This window comes from Lagopus muta, chromosome 3, assembly GCF_023343835.1.
Source record: "Lagopus muta isolate bLagMut1 chromosome 3, bLagMut1 primary, whole genome shotgun sequence".
Classification (NCBI taxonomy): domain Eukaryota; kingdom Metazoa; phylum Chordata; class Aves; order Galliformes; family Phasianidae; genus Lagopus; species Lagopus muta.
The window spans coordinates 30,512,122-30,536,567 of NC_064435.1; the positions used below are offsets into that span (position 1 = coordinate 30,512,122).

The 24,446-nt window shown below is 34.7% G+C and overlaps 1 protein-coding gene across 4 annotated transcripts in view; it reads right to left on the reverse strand.

Moving 5' to 3' along the window:
- Window positions 1-24,446, reverse strand: part of HNF4G (hepatocyte nuclear factor 4 gamma) — a 59,271-nt gene that overhangs the window by 8,053 nt on the left and 26,772 nt on the right. For 3 of the 4 annotated variants that reach the window (XM_048938643.1, XM_048938645.1, XM_048938644.1), the window contains 4 exons: window positions 10,221-10,389; window positions 8,081-8,175; window positions 4,594-4,700; window positions 752-907 (listed from right to left, as the gene is read on the reverse strand). In XM_048938643.1, the coding sequence (XP_048794600.1) occupies window positions 752-907; window positions 4,594-4,700; window positions 8,081-8,175; window positions 10,221-10,366 (504 nt within the window). In that variant the 5' untranslated portion in view covers window positions 10,367-10,389. Of the gene's footprint in view, window positions 1-751; window positions 908-4,593; window positions 4,701-8,080; window positions 8,176-10,220; window positions 10,390-13,168; window positions 13,353-24,446 lie in introns of those variants that run through there. The other variant, XM_048938642.1, reaches the window with a different exon arrangement.

The window sequence follows — 24,446 nt, forward strand, 5'->3', positions numbered from 1 at the left end:
GCCATGAATTAATCTTCTATCCAGGAAGTTGGTGACAAGACCACAAGCCTACCACAACGTGAAGACACTTATTCTATGTGTGCCAACATGGTTGGCTTTGAAAATCACTAAACATTAGCTGCATTACAAATGAGATGATAAGACAGACCTCTGTAATGAAGACCCTGAAGAACCCTTCATGTTTTGATGATTTTTTTTCTCTACACTTTTGTTATTTACAATATAATTTGAGTACATTATATCATATGAAATATTACTTGCTACAGAGTGACATCAGCACGTGTTTGGCATTTGCTCAAGATTCTTATGGCTTTTATTTTTTGAAAGCAGAGAAAATCTGCTTTAAATTAAATAACAGGCGGCCTTAAACTATATTACAATGAAAGATGGACATAAAATAAATACTTTGGAAGATCAGAAAAAATCACGATTTTTTACAATATTTTTTTCATTTCTGCATTCATCTTGGTATTTCTGCTTTCCAAAAGAAAGCACAAAACACTAAATGACTACTAGTTTGCTAAAGAAGTGATTCTTTCTTTTAGCAGGCTAGAGCCATATCATATCCTTCTATTTTTCCATGGTGGTGTTACTTCAAAATTTAAAAAAAGAAAAAAAAAAATTTTAATAACAGGCATGTAGTATCAAGCTGTATTTGATCAGACACTGCATTATTGTTTTCTCATATAATTAAAATATTACAGAAAGAAAAAGACAGTTATAATGTTCTCCCTTTGGTCTTTTCTTGTACCTGGTCATCCAGTGGTAATTCACAGAAGCCAGGAATATATTTAGCCCATTCCACCAGGACCAAAAGTTGCTGCTTCATAGATTCACAGACATCACTAATACCAGCAATTTTCTTAGCATTTATGTCAGTGCTTGCACCAGGACTGGAGATTGAGATCTGGACATATTGAAAGAAAAAAATTAATAATGTTGAATTTCATATGGTTGCATTTTCAAAGCAAACTAAAAAAAAAAAAAAAAGAATGACAGCAGTTATCACATACTCTTAAGCAATTTCTTGACTATATAGACCATACAGACAGGACAGTCTGCACAAAAATTATAAAACTTAATTTCACATTTATTACCGCTATTCATATCATGGTACAATATCTCCTCCCTTCAAAATACTACTTGTAAAAATTCTAAAGCCTCCACTGTCTGTAAACAGGAGGGTTTTGTTTTGTTTAGGTTGAGGTTTTCATTTTTTTTTCCTTTAAAATTGCTGTAATTTATCTCTTTTTAGAAAAAAGAGTTTATATGCAATAAAATGAAAGGCAAAGAAAGAAAGAGAAAATGGGTAGCAAATTCTTCCAGTGAAAAGCATTACTAACTTCTTAAGTTAAAATGGGGACAGAACAAAGTAATGTATGAGACCATTGAAACAGTTTCACTTTACATTTTACTTAAGAAAGGATATTTAAATCTTGAGATTTGATTATTCCTGTAACCCCTCTGCTATTTCCCCACTTCAATCCCTAAAAAAAAATAAATAACAATAAACTGTTTGATTTTTTTGCAGTTACAAATTTCAGGATTGTGGATCTTATTTAGGTTGACTTCTGCCATATCCTCCTCATTCTCAGATCTGTGTTTAATCACCCATTGGGACCCATGGTGAAATCCCATTATCCTTAGATGGTCAAAGGGAGTCGCACTTCTGAACTAAAGCCCAGCACTTCCTACATAATTCAGTAGCCTAAAACACTGAAAACAGCTTAGATAGTAATGGCAGTTAACCATCTGAACATCAGTTCTCGGGAGAATACAGCAGTCAATGAGATTAAAATAAAGTCCTCAGAGATAATTCAAAGGCAGTGATGTAGGAAAAGAGGTAAAGATATTGTCTCTTTGCAGGCAGACCATTTGTGAAATCCTTGCTGTAAACACAAGTCTATTTCTGGCATCTGCTCTACAAAAACAAAGTTGAAAAAAATACTGAGTATTGTTTAGGTAAGTAGGATCTAGTAGAATAATTTAGTCTAGAAAAAAAAACAAAAAACAGAAAGAGAATAATGAAATTCAATGTATTTCATTCTTTCCAGAAAAGTCTTGATTGTTAGTCAAAAATACCTACACTGGGAAGAAAATTCTCATAGCAGGAGGCTCTCTGATCTATCAGAAAAATACATATATCACCATTCACCAACTAGGAGTTAGTTCAAGAGGGAAAAGAACATGCAGGTTCTTTAATCATTACACATAATGACTCATGAACTTGAAACACACTTCATCCTTCAATATCTTTTGCTATACAACTTGATAAACTACAAGATTATGGACTGAGTCCTGAAATTACTTGGTGAACCTCTGTAGGGGATTCATTATGAACGCCTAGGACTGCATGTCTTAACAAAGAAATAAAAAAGACAATTTTCCTCTTTCTCCATTGCTCCTCTGGGTTGAAATATGGGTGTCACCAGCTTGATGAACAAAACAACATAACACTACATGCCTATAATCCTGAGGAATGTCAGTGACATATCTTTATTGAGAGTAAAGCATCTTCCTTACACATTTATGCAATCCAAGACCTTCAATCTGTGGGAGAATTGCACGATTTATCCTCACAAATAATCCTCGGGGATGAAATAGATCATTTTTCCCATTTTAATATGAGATCTAAAAAATGAAAGAATGACACCTTCTTCCTCATTTTCAAAGCTCAAATACTTGACCAAGTATTGGACTTGGGGGTTGTGGTAGACAAAAAGTTTTACACAAGCAAGCAGTGTGCACTTACAGCCCAGAAAGCCAGCAGTAACCTGGGCTGCATCAAAGTAGGGGTGGCCAGCAGGGCAAGGAAAGTGATTGTCCACCCTCATGAGTCCCCATTGGGAGTACTACATCCAAGCATGAGGCACCTAGCACAAGAAAGATGTGGAGCTGTTGAGAGTCCAGAGGAGAGCCATGAGGATGATGAGAGGGCTGGAGCACCTCTCTTACAGAGAAAGACTGAGGGAGCTGGGCTTGTCCAGGGAGACTTCACTGTGGAGTTCCAGTACTTAAAGGGAGTTTATTAACAGGAGGGAGACCAACTTTTTATACAGTCTGAGTGTGATAGGACTATGGGGAACAGTTTTAAACTAAAAGAAGGGAGATTTAGGTTAAATGTTAGGAGGAAATTACTTTAAGCATGGTATGCAACAGGTTGTCCAGTGAAGCTGTGGAAGCCCCATCCCTGAAGGTGACCAAGGCCAGGGTCCTTGATCTGGTGGGTGGCAACTCTTTCCAGAGCAGGGGAATTGTAACTAGATGGTCTTTAAAGGACCTTTCAGCCCAAGACTTGCTATGATTCCATTGTATGATGTATGACACTAACAAACTCTTGAAATCCCTTCTCAGGACTGAACTATTACAGGCCCATTCAACTGAGGCAAAAACAAGGACCTCCAGAACCTGGCTTTTCCATCACATTAAAATAACCTTTTGGCCTTTAAGGTTTGGCATATTGGAAACAATTCTCTTTTACTACACCATATCAAACAATAAGAATAATAAATTTTTGTGTGAATTCACAAGGAGGTGTTTTAGGACAGGAATCTACCAGCTGACAAGAACTTAGTGGCAGAAAAGACTGAGGATGTGATTCTCTTTAAGAAAGCTCTTATTCCTGAACTGCATGAGTCAGTTGGAAATGATTAAGGGACTGACACACACATGCACATACTAAAAAGCATAATAAGCAAGTTCAAAGAATTACTAAGGAGGTAAAATAGGTATATTTTTCATACTGCATAGCTATGAAAGGTAGGAAGGTCCATTATGTTCATCTACCCAGACATGCAATATCTGCCAAAGACTATCACCCAGCAATTCCTGCATCAATTCTCTGCAGACAGTTCCACTCTAAGAGAGATGCTGATAAAGGATGAGATTACAAAACATTTGGGGATGTATAAATCAGTCAACATGAAATCATAAAGGTGGCAGTTAAATTCTAAGTTAGCAAGAGGTGCAAGAATGCAGAATCAATGACCATGATTTATCTCAGTTGCAGAAAAGGGCTGGAGACTGTTCCATTCAGCAATTGATTGAATAGGAAAAAAAAGAAGAAAAAGAAAATGAAGTTCAGATGAGACAAAGAAAATTTAAAAGAAAGCTGAGAAAAGAGTTTGCAGTTGGAACACTTCTGTTTGCCTTATTTATAATACCTAAGGATACTGAAAATGGGATTTTCAAAAGAATGTAAGGAAATGAGTGTTCACACCCATTAGAAATTTAATGGGTTTCGACAATTTTTTCACTAATGTTTCATATGAAAGCAAGCCTCAAGAATAGATAGGTGCCACCAGCTGCCTGAGACAGCAACTGATTTAAAAGCAGTAAGAACCATAAAGCTTTATTAAGAAAGGCGCCTAGGACATATTGTCCAGGACAAAGTAGAAATTTTATATTGACTTTGCTTTAAGAATGAATTCTGTTGCTGATTCTTTATTGGAAAGAGGAAACTGGGTATATTTTGGAAGTAGGAAGAAAGTAATCTTTAAAATTACATTGAATACAATGAGAATCTGAAAGTATTTAACCACAGAAAATATTTTCTTGAAGTCTATTAAAGAAATTTATGGAAGATATCAGTACCTGACGGGAAAGTGTCTCAGCTTGTGACAATGTGCTAATAGAGGGAATGTTGCAGCCATCAAAAGTATTTCTTCTTGTACTTATCCTGTCCCGTTCATTTTGTACAGCTGGAAGAGAATAATTGTCTCATTTATTGACTTGTAAAAATTGCCACACAATATCATAACAGAGGCTTACTAGATAATTATAAGAAGAATGGCATTCAAAAAACTTTGTGCTTTCAGCTCTAACTAATGAGAAAGAATGACAGTACATGTTCATGGTCCTTATCCACATTATGATGTTTGCGTATAATACTTAATACAACCAACTGTAGCTAGAAACTGAACTTCAATAAATGAACCTTTCTGATAGTGACAGAAATGGACATCTCAGTACTGCTGAATGGGTCAAGAGGTACAGCACCGTGAAAAATGTCTGAGTGAGAGGTAGTTTCCTGCAAGAAACCTTGATACAGCAATGGAAAATGAACTAAATATTCTAGTAAAATAATTTTGAGACTTAAATATCATACTTCGACAACGAATTTCTAGTCAGTTTACAGAACATTAACTAAGTAAGAAATTAAAGAACAGAAAAGCACCAAAAAGGTTCCAGGAAGGTATCTTTTATCCCATGGGGGGACAAAAAAAGGTAGTTGAAAGGACTTTAAATAGGGAATCCTTAATCAGTGCATGCAAGGCTTATGAAGCAACAAGGCTTACCTCTGAATTCAAGGAAGAATGAAAAATAAAACTATCAATCAGATACTTCTATAACCTAGAGCATGTCCAAGGTTAGGCCAGGAAAAAAAAAAAAAAAAAAAAAAGAATTATACTGATCAAAATATTTTTTACTGCACAAGGAATCTCATAATCTTTTAAGAGCAGCAGCTTTATTTCCAAAGATATGTTTGCTGTTTTGTGAGCAGCTCCAAAGGCTTCAATAAAAAAAGAAAGTAAATAAATAAATAAATAACTGAATAGTTTTCAGGGTTTATCTGAACAATGCACATAGTTTATTCCTGAGGAGCAGTAACTTTTTGCCAAGGACATTCAATGATGGGCCTTTTATTAAAGTCACAATAAGAAATGTGCAGTGATAAATACGAAGTGCTAAATATGCCTGAAGAACTGAGATAAAAAACATAGCTTTTTAAAAAAAAAATGGAGAAAAAACACTTTTAATCTCAGAAGCTTAGTGTCACATAGCTAATTAAAATAATGTCAATAGTAACTAATATTAAAATAGTAAGCTATTCTGCCAATCACTAGTGAAAGTCACTAGCAGAGCACTTGGGAATGATAGGCAAATTATTTCTTGGGAATACACACTTTCAGATGTACTGAATTGTCTATCTTTGTAGACCCTTTGTTCAGACACTGTAATGAAGGGGGAATATTTGCTCAAAGAGGGCTTGTATAGCCTCTACCAGCTGAAGCCCTTTTCACCTTTGCCTTGAAGGAAAGAAAGTGATTTCCTGGAATCAAGCTAAGAATATATCATACAAACCATGCTACACTTATGCTATAAGAGATAATCTGATTGTGTAGAGAGAGGTACATAACAGCATATGAGCAGTGAAATCCACAGTTCAGTCTCTTGAATTATTTTACTGCTGGGAAGCCTTGAATAAACATGACTTGGATATGGGGAAAAATGGAAGCCTTATAGGTAGTGGAACTGAAAGAGGCAGAATAGTGTAAATGAGATTAAAATTCTGAACAGGATATATATTTTCAGTTACAACACGAGTCAGCAATATGCCCTGTGTTCACATTAGCTAACTGTGCAGTGGGCTACCCAGTGTGCAAGAAACACTGGAAAACTGGGCCTAGTGAAGGGCTATGGTGCTGTAATCCACATGATGTCCAAGGTGAAGCAGAGTATTTGATTTTATAGGAAAAAGAGGACCAAGGTGGAGGTGGTCTAATTTCAGTAGACCCAGATCCTTCTCATATGTGTAGTGAAAGGCCAAGGCAATAGAGACTACACTAACTGCAAAATGAGACATTCTAGTTAGATATTACAAAGAAAATATTCACAGTGAGGGCGGTCAAGCAGTGGAAAAAGTTGCTGACAGAGATTGAGAAATGCCCTCTCTTTGGGACTATCTAAACCTGGCTGGATAGAGTTCTTAGCAACTTGACTGAACCTAGAAATTACCTGTTTTAAATAGGGGCCTGGGCCAGATGACTTCCAGATGCCCCTTCTTAGCTAAAATGTTCTTTATTTCCCATTTTTGAACGTCTACAAAGCATTGCTTTTTGCAGAAGTTCTAGGGTTGCTATGTATACGAAGGTCTTCCTTTTTTTTTTTCTATGTCATATACATAATCGACATGTTACTGACTTTAATGGTTCAAATTCCAGAAGACTAAACTGTGTTCCACAAAAATATCAAACCTATTTCATTCAAGCACAATACTACCTGTTTAGTTAGACTGTTTGTCTGTACTTACAAGGAAAAAATTCCTGTTATCTCATACTATAACTCGAATACAAGCAAAGCAATATGATACTACAGATACTTAAAAGCATAAAGAAACAGCTTCCTTTATTTTAGGAAAGCAATGTCTAGACTAAAACTATCATGATACAGTCTAGTTACAGGACAGACATGCACTTCCACTGCAGACTGGCCTTCCAGATGACATATCATATTCCAAATAAAACAGGTTGCAAAGAGCATCACAAAAAACACAAATTTTGCAATGAAATAATCATCTCTGACTGCTTATTTGAACCAGATCAGGATGCCTTTTGCCACTACATTATAACTGAAAGTGAATCAACAAGCCCAACAACTTGGTATAAAAATTCTCTGATATGCCTACTGACTTTCTCTCTCCATGTCCTCAAGATTACCAGAAGATCCATGTTTCTTCACATTTTTTGAGGTAGATGCATAAGTATCTTTTCTCACATATATACAAGTATATCTCACGTACACATATTAAGTCCCAGCGAGACTGGAAATATTCCTGATTGTTGACACTCCACTAACAGTTACCACAGTTACCTCACACTTCTTTCTTAAGAGTTTCAAACACTTAAAATGAAGGGAACAATAAGCAAGTCAGCCCTGTAGCTCAGGTAGGGTATAGAAACACAATGCAAAACATGCATTTTATGATTGAAATTTGGAAAAAATTATAAATCAGAACTGAAATTCTGTGCTTTGAATTTTTTCCAGGCATATGGCACTTAGAAAGCAATGAATTTTGGTGCCAGGATTCATGGATTAAGCAGCTGAGATTCACTTGAAACCAGTCATGTTTGATAATGCCCAAAGTATTAAAACTGCTTACCCACCTGAAAATTAGATGATACATACTTCACCTCAGTAAAAAAATCCATCATGCAGGCAGTATAGCTGCCAGATTTTCCATTTAATTATTCTGCTGTTAATTTTTTTTTTAATTTTAATTAAATTTGGAATTTTGATTAAATCTTTAAACTTAGATTCTATTACTTTAAGCATGTCAAGTAACAAACGAGTCTATTACCTTCTTTTTTCATTCCTGCTCGAAAACATTTTTTTAAACGACAATATCTGCACTGATTCCTTTTGTCCTTGTCAACAACACATTGCCGGCTGAATCTATCAGAGACAAAATAAGGTAAACATACAATGCATTAATAAAGCACCACTCTGGCTTTGAAGAGGAGAACTAATTAATTTGTGCTCTCAGAATTATGTCTATGACCACAGAATTTCTTCTGCAGTTTTTTTTTCCCTGTCAGTCAGTCTTGAGAGATTTCATACCTCCTTATTTTGCAAGCACATGTGTGTATCTATGTATAAAATACATATTAGAATAGGCAAGAATGGAATATTTTTGAGTTATGCTTTATTGTGAGATATGCAAATGCTGCCTACTCAGAAAGGGTTGGGATGACATGCTACTAATAGAAGAAGGATAGGATACTTGATGAAAATGTCAACTGTCACCAGCACAGAGCAGCCCACCCACTCCTGCAAAACCAGTACCTTTGGTTGGCAAAGTTTACTTCTGGGAGCTAACAAATGAACAAGTTACCTGTAATATCATTATAGGTGAGAAATCAAACAGGAAATAGGAGGAAAAAAAACCTGAATAATGCAATAAAGATGCGGAAACACACAGAGTGTGACACTGCAAGAAAGTTTTTCTGGCTCTCATGCACATCCACAGATGTTCCTAAGGAAAATGTATATGAGGCATCCCCTCCTCTCCATTTGCTTTTGCCTTTTTTTTTTTTTTGTATGTGTTAGATAAATAGATCTATCCTCTTCAGAGCTCTACTCGGACTCAGCTACAGCTCTTATTACACCATTTTAGAAGCATTCTATGATCATATATCCACAATTAGAATGCTAAGTATCTAAGGAAGAGTGGAGCAAACAACATTTCCAGCAACAACGCTACGAAGAAAGTTTTCAGTTTTATCTATCTGTCTAAACTCACAAATATATTCTGTGCATGGCTTAAAACTGACATCTTAAGGACTCAGGCATGCACAGAGCAATTCCTCAAACATGGTACACATAGCTGCAGAATGACAATTTGGGCAGCTAGGCACAGAAAAGTTAACAGGTTGCCGTTCAGACTGACAAGGAGGGTAACAGTCACTAAAAGAGCAGTGCACAACTGAAGTGGGAAGATGTGTTACATAGTTGATCTGTCTTTAAAAAAACTCATAAATTTTAGTTTTTCTACAGAAACTGCCTTAGCAGAGAACAATTTTAAAATCAAAATTAAAAATCAGTTAAGAATCACACTTTCCAGTGAAAATACAAGATTTTTTTTTTTTTCATTTTCTTTCTTCTTGTTTTGTTTTGTTTTGTTTTCAGGGGTTGTCTCTCTGGATATGGTCATGGGCACTCTGGTCTAGGTGTCCCTGCTTGAGCAAAGAGGTTAGACCAGATAACCTCTAGAGGTCCCTTCCAACTTTAGCTGTTCTGTGTTTCTATTATTCTTTGTAATCATAAATAAAAGACCAAGACTGCACTTCAGTAATACAAGGACATCAACCACATCAATGGACACATGGAAACTCTGACAGAACAGATCTTCCCTAATAAAAAGATACCTGAGTACCTATACTTGTATAAACATTTTTTGTTCCGGTAGTGATACCAAGTTAATTCATAGGAAAAAAAAAAAAAAAAAAAAAAAACAACAACAATGAAAAAACAACTGATATAAAACATCTAAAACATCCAGCCCAGCTTTGATAATTAAAGTTAGACTTTCAAAAAGTGCTGTCTTGATGCCCATTAAATTGTTGGTAACTTTTCATTCTTAGCATTTTGTCTGCAAGTCTTACAAGTAAAAAAAAAAACATCAATGAATAGAATACTCTCATGAGGTCTTAAAAGCTAACTTAATATGTTGTCTTTAGGAGCATATATAGTGCTACAAAGATTCCATATCAGAGAAGCCTTTTATAGGTGGTCCAATTCATTAGACTTAAATGAAAGGGATTTTTTTTCACATTATAAGAACATAACATCCTTGCAAGCTCCATCTGAAGTGCTGTTTAGAATTCCTTCAAAAGAAGCTGAAAATACCCCTATGTATGTCTGAAAATTCTGAAAATGTCTGAAAGTAATGTTTGCATACACTCATTAATTTAGTGCCTCTAGATTAACTTTTTAAATACCTGCATGTATAAACATGATTTTTCCGTATACTGCGTCTAAAGAATCCTTTGCATCCATCACAACTGGAAGCACCATAATGTTTTCCAGTTGCTCGGTCTCCACATATTGCACAGAGACTGCTGATCCCGCTGTCAGTAGCATTCATGTTGAGAGGTTCTCCAGAACTGTCTGAAAAGAGAGAAGAACAACATATATAGTTATGGACAACAAGTTCTCAACAGCAAATAATTTTATTCCAAACTGTTTCCAACTGAAAGGGGTTATAAAGTAAATGTAACCTTGCAGGTCTAATTACATGTATTCTAAATACATATATGTCTAATTATATGTATACTAACTAACAAGAGGAGAAACTTTGGCATAAAGCAACATTACATGGATAGCTGGCAAAGACATCACATACCACGTCTATTAAGAGATGGCAGTAACTGTTGACTATCAATGAAAAAATCAATTATATTTAAAAAAAAATACAATAGACTTAAGGAAAGAATGCTAAGAGAGTCCTCTTAGCATAGCTTAGTAGTTTTACTTCCTTGAACAATTTGTTCAAAGGAAGATTGACTTAAAAGTTGTGAGAGAACATTATCTAAATATGCTTAACATTTAATCATTGAACATGGAAAACAATACTGAATTCATATAAAATCAGAATAGCTATGTTTATTATCCTTTGAATCACAAGGCTTAACAGACACATTTTCTGAATATAGATCTTTTTCTGAGTATGCTTCTGTTCTTATGGAAGGAAAACCTCAGTATCCGTTAAACTTTTGTAGTTATTCAAAGAAAAGAGGTTAACGTTACTTAAATATTCAAGCTTGCATTAAGAAATACGAGTTCATGAAGAGTAAAAATGTTGAAAAGCAGAACTGTTAATGTTGATAAACATCATTTATATTGTAGAAGAGGCATCTGAAATGTGTCTTGTGAAAATACAATAAAATTTTGCTTATTCCCTAAGGAATTTACAATGTAAATAGAATTCTTTAGACAAAGAAAAAATTAGCATCAACTTTTTCTGTACAGAGACACAGTTGATTAGAATCACATTTTAAAATGTTCAAATAAAAATAAAAAGGTAAGAATTCAGTTCCCTGAAGAATTTACTGTTTTAAAATTGGGTTTGTTATGACCAAAAAATTATTTTAAAAAATAGTCTACAGGGTAGCTTCATTTGAAAAGTATAAAAGCTTTACTTCAGACTTTAGTGATTTTGGATCAGGACATATCCAAATAATTAAAATATTTAAACGTAATGATGAAATATTTCATAGCAGTATGACTTGTATCTCCTTGTGTCTGTTTTTATGCACATGCATACATATATATGGAGATACTTGTTTTCTTCGGGTAATACTCTGAAAGAAAATGTCTGGGAAATTGACTTGATTTTGCAGTTTGTTCAACAGAACTGTACAACCTGTCTGAATGTGGATAGTTAAATTTCTCTGAATAGTTTTAATGAACTTAGAAGTTTTGAAAATACACATCTGAAAATTCAGAAAGGCAGCTCTCAGATCCAACCTAGCACTGTAGATGGAAGTCAACCTCTTTTATTAATTCTATCAGAAAATACTTAGCCTAACCTCAAAGAAAACTCTGAAGAAAAAAAGGACTAATTTAGTAAAAAATAGTTGTCAAAGTAATCATTTACAGTGAATAATTTAACTAACTGGATCACTAACACACAACACAGCATAACCTCCCTAATCAACTTTCCCATTCTGTGTAACATTAACAGATCAGAAAAAATGAGATTCAGCAAAAAACAAATGACCAATGAAATCATCCATAGTAAAAGGAAAATCAGATAAATCCTCTAAAACTTACATAATCATTGTTGATAGCTTCAAAATCATTTAGGCAGTGAAGGTCTGTTTTTCTTCCTAAATCAATAATAAAATCTACTTTTCTGTTTACTGAGCTGGTTGTAAAGTAATACTAGAAATTCAAATAAAAATTCAAATCCAGTAATAAAAATTAACTTTGATTCTATATTGAAAGAATACATTGACATGGGAAATGGAGTGTGCTTAGTATTTTTCCTGCAAATCACTAAGTATTTGTTCTGCTTTTCAATATATTTCATAAATATTTCATAAATACTATATCTGTATTAGAAATACAACTAAAACTAATTCTCAAATATATCAAAAGATTTGGAAAGACACTTTAGGGAGTTTAATTCACTTGATATTTTTCTTCACTTTAATAGACTGAAACTACCCATTTTTGTTCAATGCAAAAAGATGGCAGAATGAAATTGTGTGCTTTCTATTCCAAGCACTGGTACAATTGGTACAATTTCTCACAAAAATAAATAAATAAATAAATAAATAATCTACCTGAAGTTAAAACTCTGCATTAGCCAATAATTTATGCCAGTAGTTTTCCTCAGCTAAACATTAGCCTGTAGAGAGCCAACATGATTTTTAAAAAATCACCCTCATTCATATATACACATATTTAGAATGATTATTTTAACATTTAAATGAATAAAATGTCCCACAAATAGAAACTAGGCATCAAGAAGCAGTAGCTATTTTTTTTTCCACAAACCTCTGGATAATCTTGTCGTGTCCTTCTGAATGCTATATATAACATTTACTTTCATGTCCCAACTGTCAATACTAGTTATTCATTTGTCTTACAGTAAATAAAACAACTGCTGAATACACCATTTTCTTCCTTTGATTAACTGAATGATGACAGTACAGTTCAGTTATTTTATTACATATAACCACTCTTTTATTTTCCTTAATGTTAAAGAATTATAACGTCATTAACTTAGAGTTAACAGTGAAGTGTGATAGAGATGATCTGTAGTTTGAAAACAATCACCAAATCTGCCATTAATAAAACATTTTGCTAACATCTTAAAACATTAATAAAATTCACACTTCCCACTAACTGGCATGATTTTGCATCATGGAGCAGAACTCACCATTGCCATTGTACAGAATCTGCATAGTTTCAAACTCCAGTGCGGTGTACGCAGGATCTAAAACTTCACTGTAGTTTGCCATTTCCATGTCTAGTATTGGTTCTGAGACCCTCATCATTCAGAGCAAAAACACTGAAAAAGCTGCTCAAATGTACAAGCTTTCCATTCTGTTTTACAGTGGTTGATTATCCAAAGTTAACTATAACCGTGTCTCTTGCGTGCTACAGTGGGAGGAGCTGGAAAACTGCCTCTGCATGCTATATTCTACCTGCATTTTTTTTTTTTTATGATACAGTGCAACTCTTCTGATAATCTTGGAATGCTTCATGGAATTACCTTATCAGAAGTTATACTGGCTCTAGTTCTTTCATGAACTCAGGTACATCCAGGAAGCTTCCTATCTCCTGTGACCTTCTACACATTTTGTTGTCAAAAAGTGGTGTAAAGGTTCTAAAAAAACTACTCTTGTTTTCTTTGTGTAAAGAGACTGTAGATTCATATGCTATTTTGTTCTCTCTGTTTCAAACAGTAAGGAAGTGCAATACAAATATGGACTATCCTCAGTTCCCATCTATCTAGCCTTATGATGCCTATTTTTACAACTATTCATGTTCTTCAACCGTGACAATGAGCTGGCTGTGCAGGCATTCTTAACAAAGATCTGAAGCAACATAAACACTAAAGCAAGAGTTCCCCTCCTCTTTACAGTCCCTCCCCATCACGTATTGTGTTGCTGCGATGGCAGCAGTGGATCTCACATGCTCTCAGAAGATGGCTTCCTGCTCTAAAACTTCTTCATGCAGAATGCAATGGCAGTATGCAGTTTTCAGAACCACTGAGGTACATAGAAAATAAATTATTTTCCTTCTCTGAACAGAAGGTGGACATTTTGGGTAGGTGCATTGCTCATCAGTTAGCATACACATACAAACCCAAACAAACCCCACCCAGGAAGTCACTTGAATCTCTGCATAAAGTTGCTGAATTTTGCTTGCTAATCACATGTTTTTAAATGCTGCATGGCAGAATTTCAGATATTCTTGCTTTGCAAGGGAGCCTGTACAGAGAACTACTCTTTACACTGCTAAACAATAGTTACAGTAAAGATTACGTGTACAGGAAAACTTTCCAGGTTATGCTTAACCAAGAAGAGGAAATAACTATATACACAGCATTTAAGTGTTTATTTGAATGATGTCTGCTATCACATTGCTATGTCCAAATTTAAGAGTATCACTGATCATGTTACTTGGACAAATTCCCTGCAGATTTTGTAGGGTGCCATTTTTAACCCACTGTTACATTTCCTACACAGTACAGAAAACAGTATTTGGGAATTTTAGGATTACAACTGAAGAGGTAAACTATTTCATGTCTACAAACATTAAAAAAAATTCTACTCAGTAACACTTCACAGTAACAGACGTGTAAAAAGATCCATTATCTTTTACCCTCTTCATTATTTTTTCCCTTTTTTAAAAGAAGCATGCAAAATATCTTTGTAAATTAAGATTGTTGAAAAACTATTTGTTGTTGAAAGCCTTTATTTGTTTAAGAAATCACTGTAGTTTCATCATGAGATAGATTCCTGCTATATTCTGATGGTTCAGCTTGAAGTTTCTTCAGTAGCAGAATTTGTTGTAATTGAAGTATTTGCTACATAACTAGTTACTAGTTATAGTAATAAAATGATTCATTGCATTAAAGATGCTAGTTAAAATTATATACAAGGATTTCACTTCAAGTAGAATTATCTTATGTTCCCTAGTGCATAGGTTTCAATAAGATACCCTAGAAAAAATCTGTGACTTTTTATATCAAAACTACATGTTGCACAAGCTCAAACTTATCTTCAGCTAGCTGAGTTGTATTAGAAAACTCTAGCTCCAAAACAGTCTGCCATGCAAGTAACTTTTAAATAAGGGAGTGTATTTAAAAAGGAAGAAATGTATGACAATACCATTATATCCTCTATTGTTTAAATCACTTCTTCACTGCTGTGAAAACAGGCCCCTCAGTGACAACTAAAGAGAGGGAATGAATTGACCCTTTCTGATTCCGTCATATAAAAACTCACTTCAATTGATTTTTTAATATGGAAAAACATAAATATAGGGAAATGTTCTTTATACTATTTTTTCATGCCTTCATATGGAAATTTCTTACAGTTACATCTTGTATTCATAAAGATGTGTATTTGGGGGGATTTTTTGCTTCATAAAGTAAATCATGAACAATTAATGTATTCTAAATTACTACTGTAAAATACTTATATGCTTTCTTTCCATCTTAGGTGAATCACAATGCAGCCCCAGAATTAAGGCCAAGACATATTAGCCCTAGATAAGCAGAGGCTTTAAAACTGCATAATTAGGCTACAAAATAGTTTTCAAACTAGTGATACAGTAAACTTGAGTAGAAAATGATTTTTCAAAATTAATTTTGCACTAACTCTGAAGAAGCAGAAAGCAGAACTATAATGTACTTGTTTGTGTGGTTTTGTTGTAGATTTGTTGGTTTTTTTGCTTTAAATCTGATCTCATAGTCACATACAGAAAGCATTCCAATCTTATCTTTAGGTCTATTAACCCTGTTAATTGTTCAGTTCTCCATAATAAATGTAATCATTCTTTCTGATTGTGGTATAAAATAGTACACAAGCTAATAAAATCAAGGTTATTTCCATAAAATGTCTTCCTGAAAATGAAAACAGCTCTTAGATTACTATCACTACTGAATTTTTTTTGTAAGTAGCAATACATTCCCTTATTACGCTAGTTTATTAAGAAATATAGGTACTTACAACAAGGTCTTTATTTAAAGGGTTGTTTTCTTGTTTGTTTCTCACATGTTCTGAATAAGGAATACACATAAAGAATCACAGTATCTCTTTTTTTTTTTTTTTTTTTTAGTATGGAGAGTTGTAATTGATATACTCCAAAGGTATCCTTTTTATATTAATAATCTGGAGTATTTATTAAGTATGCTTATAAAACACATACTTTGATATGTCTCTTCTGCCATTTGCTGACACGTAAGAGTACACAGGGAGCCTACATTAACCGTGCCTAATGAAATCACATGAACTTATGCCGTAGTGTCACCTTGCAACCATCAACATGGCCAAAGATCTCCCGACATAGAGAGATTATCCACCAAAAGCTTGATACAGGAAGCTGTGTGCAGATTTCCTCATGTCACTGAGGAATTTCACCTTTGGCTTATAAAGACACAACTCCATATTGCTGCAGACTGAGTGCCCCAACCCTGTAACAGACTCTCAATGGGCACTGTCATAGGAAGGCTCCATCAGCTCTGACACTGCCCACCCCAAAACATTTCATAAACGAATCATGAGCAGTGGCTCAGAAACTTGTATTCTAATACACATAAAATTATGAGCATGTTTGATATTAAAAGATTCCTAATGTTGCAGTGTAATTTTTCATGATGGAGATCATTGGCTTTTTTTAAGAAATAAAATGTCAGAGGTGAATCGCATCCAAAAAAGAGTAATTAATCTAAGTGTGTTACCCAATTCTTAGACATTTTGGAAAATAAATTACCTCTTGTGCTTAAGACCTAAATATAATGGAAACATGCCTACAGTCCTCTTCAGATCTAAAAGACCACAGCAAGTCTCTAACACTGTCCCTACCTTGCCCCCCACATAAAGAACAACACAATTCCAAACAAGGACAGAGTTGTCTTTGAGTTGATTAAAATAAATTTCAAAAAATATTGTGGATCATGAGAGCAAATGCAGAGCACTACTACTTCCAGTAAGCTGATCAAAGGAACAATTTAATATACACCCAGCATCAGCATTCTGCTTTACCAGATAAATCCGTAGCACTTAGATGTTTTTATGTCTTCTCCATTTTGCATCTTCATTTTGACTTTGCCCTGAAAGTTTAGTGAGTAAATAAAACACTCAAAAGTGAAGTAAGAAACAGAATCAACATCAGATTTCTGCAGCACAAATATCAGGCAAGATAATAAGACTATCTGCAACAAATCATGCCCACTGAAATGCAAGTACAAATCTTTCTGGGAAATTTAGGTTAAACCTGTTTCCACTGCACGTTTTTAGGCAGAGGCATTCTATAAAACTGAGATACTTGCACATACTGAATCTGCCTCTTCTTTTCATTTGACTAATCATTACACTAATCTCCACAGCATCATACAGCAAAAATACAGATTCCTTTAATAAGTGATGACAAGAGGTGAGTTTTTTTGTTTTGTTGTTTTCCTTTTTTTTTTTTTTTTTTTTCATTTTAGAGTAACAGGAACAGATCATTACTGTGAGGTGTTAACTGTTTTTATGTTTCTGGCTTCAAAAAGTATCCATCTAGTAGAACACAATCACTATTTCAACAGCTATGAATCTGCATACACAGAAAAAACAAAGAACATGGATGGCTTATGACTGGTCAAATGCTATGGACTCACCTTATTTAGAGTGCTTTGCTGGAAATATTGCCCAGGAGTTATGAAGATGTCAATGACTAGTCTACACCAGAATTTCAAAGGTGAGTAGCAGATTTAATGCTCCAAATTCTTTGAAGTGCAATTTACAGTTTTAACCTTGCAGCCACTGAGGCCTCTGCCCTGTCTGCACTTAAGGGGAAATATCAAAGGAATATGAAGGCTGTAAAATATTTGAAGCCTGATAAATAGTCGCCACAGCATCTGAAGTTAATTTACACAAGCTGAGGATATATCCCACTTTCAGATCCTTTTTCCATATTCCGAATTTCAATCTCTGCAGTTTATTCTAAAAGGATATATGATTTATTCATTTTATATTCTACATTGTCATTGAGGAGATAGGCTGCTAGCATAGCAACACTAATATAATGGTGCCATATGCAAAGGAAAGATGTTACACCCATTTTGTAAGGTCAAGGTAAACAAAGTTATCTGGTTTATCTAATTTTATTTCTCACATGCACATACATCAGTTTGCAGAATATCAGTGTGATTCCTAGGTAGCATCTTGCAAAGTACAAAATATTTCAAATCACAAATCTGCAGTCACTTTTCTTAATAGTAAGGCATTTTTTGAGGATGACTCTTACATTGGATTCACTCATATTCTGAACAGATAACAGTGATTTAGACAATATCTTCTGCATTTTCCCAATGTGCTGTGCTACTTTCTGTCAGTGGTCCAGCAAAATCAGCATTGTATTTGCGTGTGATATTCCTGCAGTGGTGATCACCAGCCTTTGATTAACTACTACTATCAGGGAGATTTTTGCTACTGTTATTATTTCACTTCATTATTCACTCTTTATTTTCATTATTCACTCTTTGTTATTCATATTACAATGAATTTCTTCAACTAAGGAGAGCTAGATTGCTCCTACAGTAATTGTATGTGAACAGCTAATACTTAAAAACTGTCTTTTGACATTACACAGTGTTCACCTTAGTGGAGAGATTTCTGGATAGCCTCCCACCAAATTAAACAACTACTTAAGAGCAGAAATGTCCAGAGAAAGCCACCTCATAGTCTGTAGGTGGCACATGGACCATTGAATACAGGCCACCATGAAATGTCAACCAGCAGTTATATTATACAATTGCATTGATGGAGAGCAGTGTGTCTGGGTGGTGGAGAACCCAAAGTCAAGACTGTGCCTCTTGAAGTACGACATTTTTATGAGAAGATTTACAGGGACACCTAAGGGAGAAGTGACAGTCATGACGTATATTCCTGGTTAGGAGACTAGTCATTAGGATTTAAAAGACCAAGGACACAATTTTCACACATTCCCCTTTCTAGCAGCTCCAGGAGGCATCTGGCCACAGTAGACCTTGAGACAAATGTAGACAGACAAAAGCAGATTTAAAATCTTGCCTTATATAAAATGCACATGTATACATGCATGTATGCATCCACATGTGAATTTCTATTCAGTGTTTTTCTAACAGTTGGATTGGCTCCTGAATTATTATCGAGTGTGCCTACAAAAATGTATTTAGCAGGGGGAAGCTCTCCATCTTGCTCAAATATGTCTCAGTCCTAAATATTGGATTCTAGTAATTCTTGATATTATACTGTCTGTGAGCAGATTTTCTCCATAAGCTAGTAGTAAATCTGTATTTTTCCACTTCGATCCATTTCTGTGCTTGCTTTGTGGCCAGATTAACAATGAATTAGCTAACCTTATCTGGATAATTGTGCATTTCCATAGGGTGGAAAAAAAAAAAAAGGGGATACTTTTGCTTTTTACATAGCATCAGATAAAGTTTACTGTTAGGTGTTTGGATTACTATTAGGTAGACTTTAATATTTCTGTTTTAACTGAATATTCTTCATTTTATTCCTGAAAACTCACAATAGCCTTGAAGTTTGGGCAGTTTACAGAGCTTAAAGGATTTTTGTAGTGTACAGTTTTGTGGCAAGTCTTGCTGAGTTACATTTAAACGACTAGAATGACTTGTTAATTATTTGCTTAGATCAGATAACTTTTATTATTTTCTGATACACAGGGTAATTAATCAGATATTTGTCTTGGAGACCAGAATGAACTGAGAAGAAAATAGGAGAGTTCAGGCACAAGATAAAACCAAAACATCGTGATATTGATAAGCAAGATTAAAAGTCCTTGTTCAATCATCCTCATGTGATTAGCAATTCCTTAACAAGCCTCCTTGGCAGGTTTTTATTGAAACTTACTCGTAAACAATGTTTTATATAGCCAGCTAGGTAGCTTATAATTTATCCGTGTTATCTTGAGAAATACTACATAATGATATATATTTTTCCTTTTTACTCCACAGATAAACACCTTTGCCTTTGTCATAAACAATAGAAGAGTTTAAAAAAGGTTAACCACTATTTGGACACAGTTTGTTCTGTTGTTTTTGTTTGTTTGTTTGTTTGTTAATCTTGCTTAGAATCCTTCTGTGTGATGAATTAATTATAGCAAGTCTTCTAACTTCTAAATCCCATCCCTTGCTGAATGAGTAATATATTCCACATAATTTTTCAGGTCGAACTCAGTACACTTCTGCCCAAGTTAGTGACTGTGTAACTCCTAGTCCCACGTAAAAAAAACTACTTAGATAACTAAATAGTCAGACAAGTCCCATTATTTTCAGTTACTCTATCTAAAATTAAAAATTTTAACTAGTGTCTGAACTGACTCATCACATTCCTGCAGAAAGAACTTTGTGTCAACACAATCAGCTTAACTCTTCCAAGGCACTGGCACGGTTATGCTTGGCTTGACAACTTCTCCCATTTTTACTGTCAAGAAAATCAGTTAATGTGAAGCTCAGAGTGTGCTAAAAACTAAGAGTTTAAACTGAAAGTACAGCAAAGAAAATTCAAAATACTACCGGAATGCATGAGAGGAAAGTATTAGGGCATACATTCTATTGCAATTATATTTTGGACCAGTCTTTTAAAGTATTAAAAGAACTCAATTGTATGCAGTAATAAACATGAAGATTTTCAGAACACCTCATATCCTGGGGAAGCATGCATGTCTTGACTTTCAAAGGGATAATTTTTCCTCTGAGAACAGTAATATATGAAGGGATTGAGTACTACTAAAAATCTAGCTTCCATATCAGAATCAATAATCCAAAGCTTCTAATATTGCTAAATTGGTCCAATGAAGCCATTTCACTTGGTCAGAAGCCAAGAAATTTCATATTCAAATCATTACATTGTTTTCCTTAAGAGAACAAATCCATTATTCCAGCAAATACAAAATGATTACAATATCTCCTTGAAAATACAATCAGAGCTCTTCTAAGAATTAGGAAGGTCCTGGAGAGTTGATTTTTTTATGGGCAGAAGCATCTTCTCTGTGCATGCAATGAATTCATATCCCAGCTCACATGAAAGAGAATTGTCTGCAGAAGAAAATTAATGCTAGGTGTGTTCCCAGGTAGGAATAAAACATTAACTCCTGTGACTTCTGAAAGATACAAATAAATCCATTCCGAACAGATTTTTGACAGTAATTTTAATAAGTTCAAAATTAGCAAAAGTCCCTTTTAAAAAACTGGTGATTAATCTTATGAGAGCTAAGATGGACTTATCTGTTAGAAGAATAAAGCCAGAACATTGATCAAGTTGAGCAGGAAAAAATTGCTGGCATGGAAACTATGAAGGAAGCAATACTGCAAAGTTGTACTTGGGCCTAATCTTAAGTCTACGTAAGAGGAAGCTTTGAGAAACAGTCATAGGTACAGTTATGACCAAAACCACAATGCAATCATTAAGATTCAATCTGAATCATTATGTGTAGCTATAGTAATGTAAGTTGCATGATCAATTCTACATTAAACATTATAGATAACCTCTGTGTCAGGGTGGGTTTTCTGGACACAAGCAATATTCATGTGATCATATAGTTATTTTTAGTGTACTCATGTAGGCCTCATCACTTTATCCAAGAATCTTGTAGTCAGTAAATTTATCTCTGTATCTATAAGAGAGGGTAAAAGTATATTCCTCTTTTTATGAACAGAGGAGGAGAGGAGAGCATATAGTGCTTATGACGCTTGAGTCCATGTGCCTACAACATAGTCATCTGTATGCACACTAGAAGTCTAATTGTCTTTGTGTCTGATGAAAGGAAAAAGCACTTCTAAAAAGAATCACCAAACATATCTTTGACTTTGAGTTGATTTGTGTCATCCTTCAAAACACCCACTGGTGAATCCTACAAGTCAGAGAAGGTGGAGACCCTGGATGGAGACCTACTTTCAGCTTTATTCACCTGAGTACTTTCTCAAAACTGCAAGTACATCATATGTCCTATCTGCTACGAGTTATACAAATCCAAGGGAAATAATATCCTTTATCAAAATCAAAACAAATTCAAGTACTGTTGTGATCCTACTACATATAGTGGATGTTTACTTCACCTTATAAAATGTTTCAGAATGCCTGAGCTTTAGCAAGAGTCAGCCAACGTAACACACATGGCCATGTGTGCAGTCATAAAATGCTGAGCACTATACCCACATAATTCTTCATAGTAAGAATGGGGCTGCATGTATTGAAATCCAAAAATAGTCTAGGTGAAGAACATTCCTCGTAACAGAAAGAGACAGGAAAATGGTGAGTTTCCCTAACTGTAGAACATCTCTACTGCATGGAAGTTCCAATTGTGGATATGTATTCAAATTCCCCGCAACTGTAGGATATGGATGTATAGAATCATATAATGATTTAGGTGGCAAATGACCCTCAAGATCATTAAGTCCTGCCATTAACCTAACATTACCAAGGCTACCAGTAATCTACACACCTTCATGTGACATACACGTATCTCTTAAATACTGTTAGAGATGTTGACTCCACTAGAAATACCTCCAGGGATGGCTACTTTTTCTTCTGTAGTTTCCTTCAGAAGGAACACTAAGAGGAGAGGCTCAGAGCCTAGTCAGTTCTTCCTTGGGTTCTGGGAATCAGAAATACAAAGCATACAGTGGACACACATCAGTTCCCCATCCTGCAGGTACACTACAGTCGAGAACAGTACAGGAACAGCTTTCCATGACAGGTTAAGCTGCCTTATTAAAAAACTATGTTGAATAAAAGGAGAAATCACAGCAGATCTATTAACTATATCTCAGGAGAATCACACAAAAATTTCTGCGCTGCAATATTTTGGTGATTTTTCAAAACAATGTTGTAAATATATACAACTTTTCCTCTGATTCAACAGAAAAAAAGCAGCTATAAACTGTAGTTTTTACTGATTAAATGCCCTGGCAACCTTTCCTATCTAAAAATGATTCATTACCCAGGTAATAATATTGCTTTAATTACACATGTGAGAAAATATCCAAGGTAGCAGCCCACTTGATCATTAAGTTCTGTAAATACATCAGCATTTAAAACACATTAGTATTTGAATACCCCTATCTGATTCGGGAGCATGGTAAAAGTAACTTCCTGTGAGAAGTCAGTCTTTCAACTTGTAGAGTAAGCAAAAGCCCCCTAGAAAAGTATCTCCTTATCAGAATGAACCGCAGAACAAATTTGTTTAAGTATCAGGAAGGCTGAGTCAGAAGAGTTCGAGTGTAAGCAAACTAAATGACTTAAACTAGACAGATGACAAAAAGGTCATTAATGGGCATATCCAACCATTTATGGCAAGGTTTTAACACACATAAAACAAATAAATTATTTGAAAAACTTCAAATTCTGCAGGTGACTGGGAGAAATAGGGGTGACAAGATACTGTCTTTTTAGGTAATGTAAGCTCTAGAGTTGTAGGCATTGTTGTAGTAGACTGACTGTTATACCTAGCGCAACAGAATTGGTGTACCGGAGGAGACAGCAACATTTGCAGTTTGAGGTGGATATTCTGCTTGTTCTAATATGAAATGTGGTCTCCTGCTAAAATTTGGCCTTGCCTGGATCTCTTTGTAAGTACAACTGAAATGGTGAAGCTTCTTTATAATTTTTTGGACATATAATAAATGTTAGGGATAGGAAACATGGTAAGTTTTTTCCTAATTGAAAATCTAAGAATGTATTTTGATGTGCTTATCTAATATGACCTGCATACCTCAAATAAATAAAACTGCAGCATTGTTGCTTTAGAAACACAGTTAAAAAAAATAAAATAAAATCAGAAATACAACAATTCCTAGGAAATTTGGCTGAAATAATTACTCCAAAACCCAGAAGTCTTCAGAATCACCGAATCCTAAAAAGACATGAAGACACAAACTTTGGTAACAAAAATTTTATTTCATATAACTGAAGTATTTTTCATTTGTCTGCCTACAGAAGATTTACAGCTGAAACAGAACCAGCTTTTTTCATAACTTACAAATTTGAAGATAATTAATTTGACTGAAATAGTACCGTAGCAAATTGTTGTGATGTATTTTTTTGAAGACAAGCATTAATAAAAATAAAATTTAGAACAATAAAATCCTAGCTTGATGTTATTTCCTGAAGGGGACCTGAATATAAAATACAGCCAAGAAAGAAGTGATACTGAAGTGAACTAAATAATGCTGTCTAATGTGATGCATAAAGGGGAAAAATATTACTGTCTTTGATCCCACTTGAAATCATTTTCTTGTAACAGCCAGGATGCTGTTGCCCTCTCTGCTCCAGGAACACATGGCTAGCTCATGCTTGACATCTTGTCTGCTATGGTCCCTTTGGATCTTTTCAGCAGAGTTGCTCCACAGCCAGACCCCTCATTCTTCCACTAGTACAAGATTTGTCCTTGGTTATTACAAATCGTAATACCTTCCCAGGCTAAATTACTACAGTATT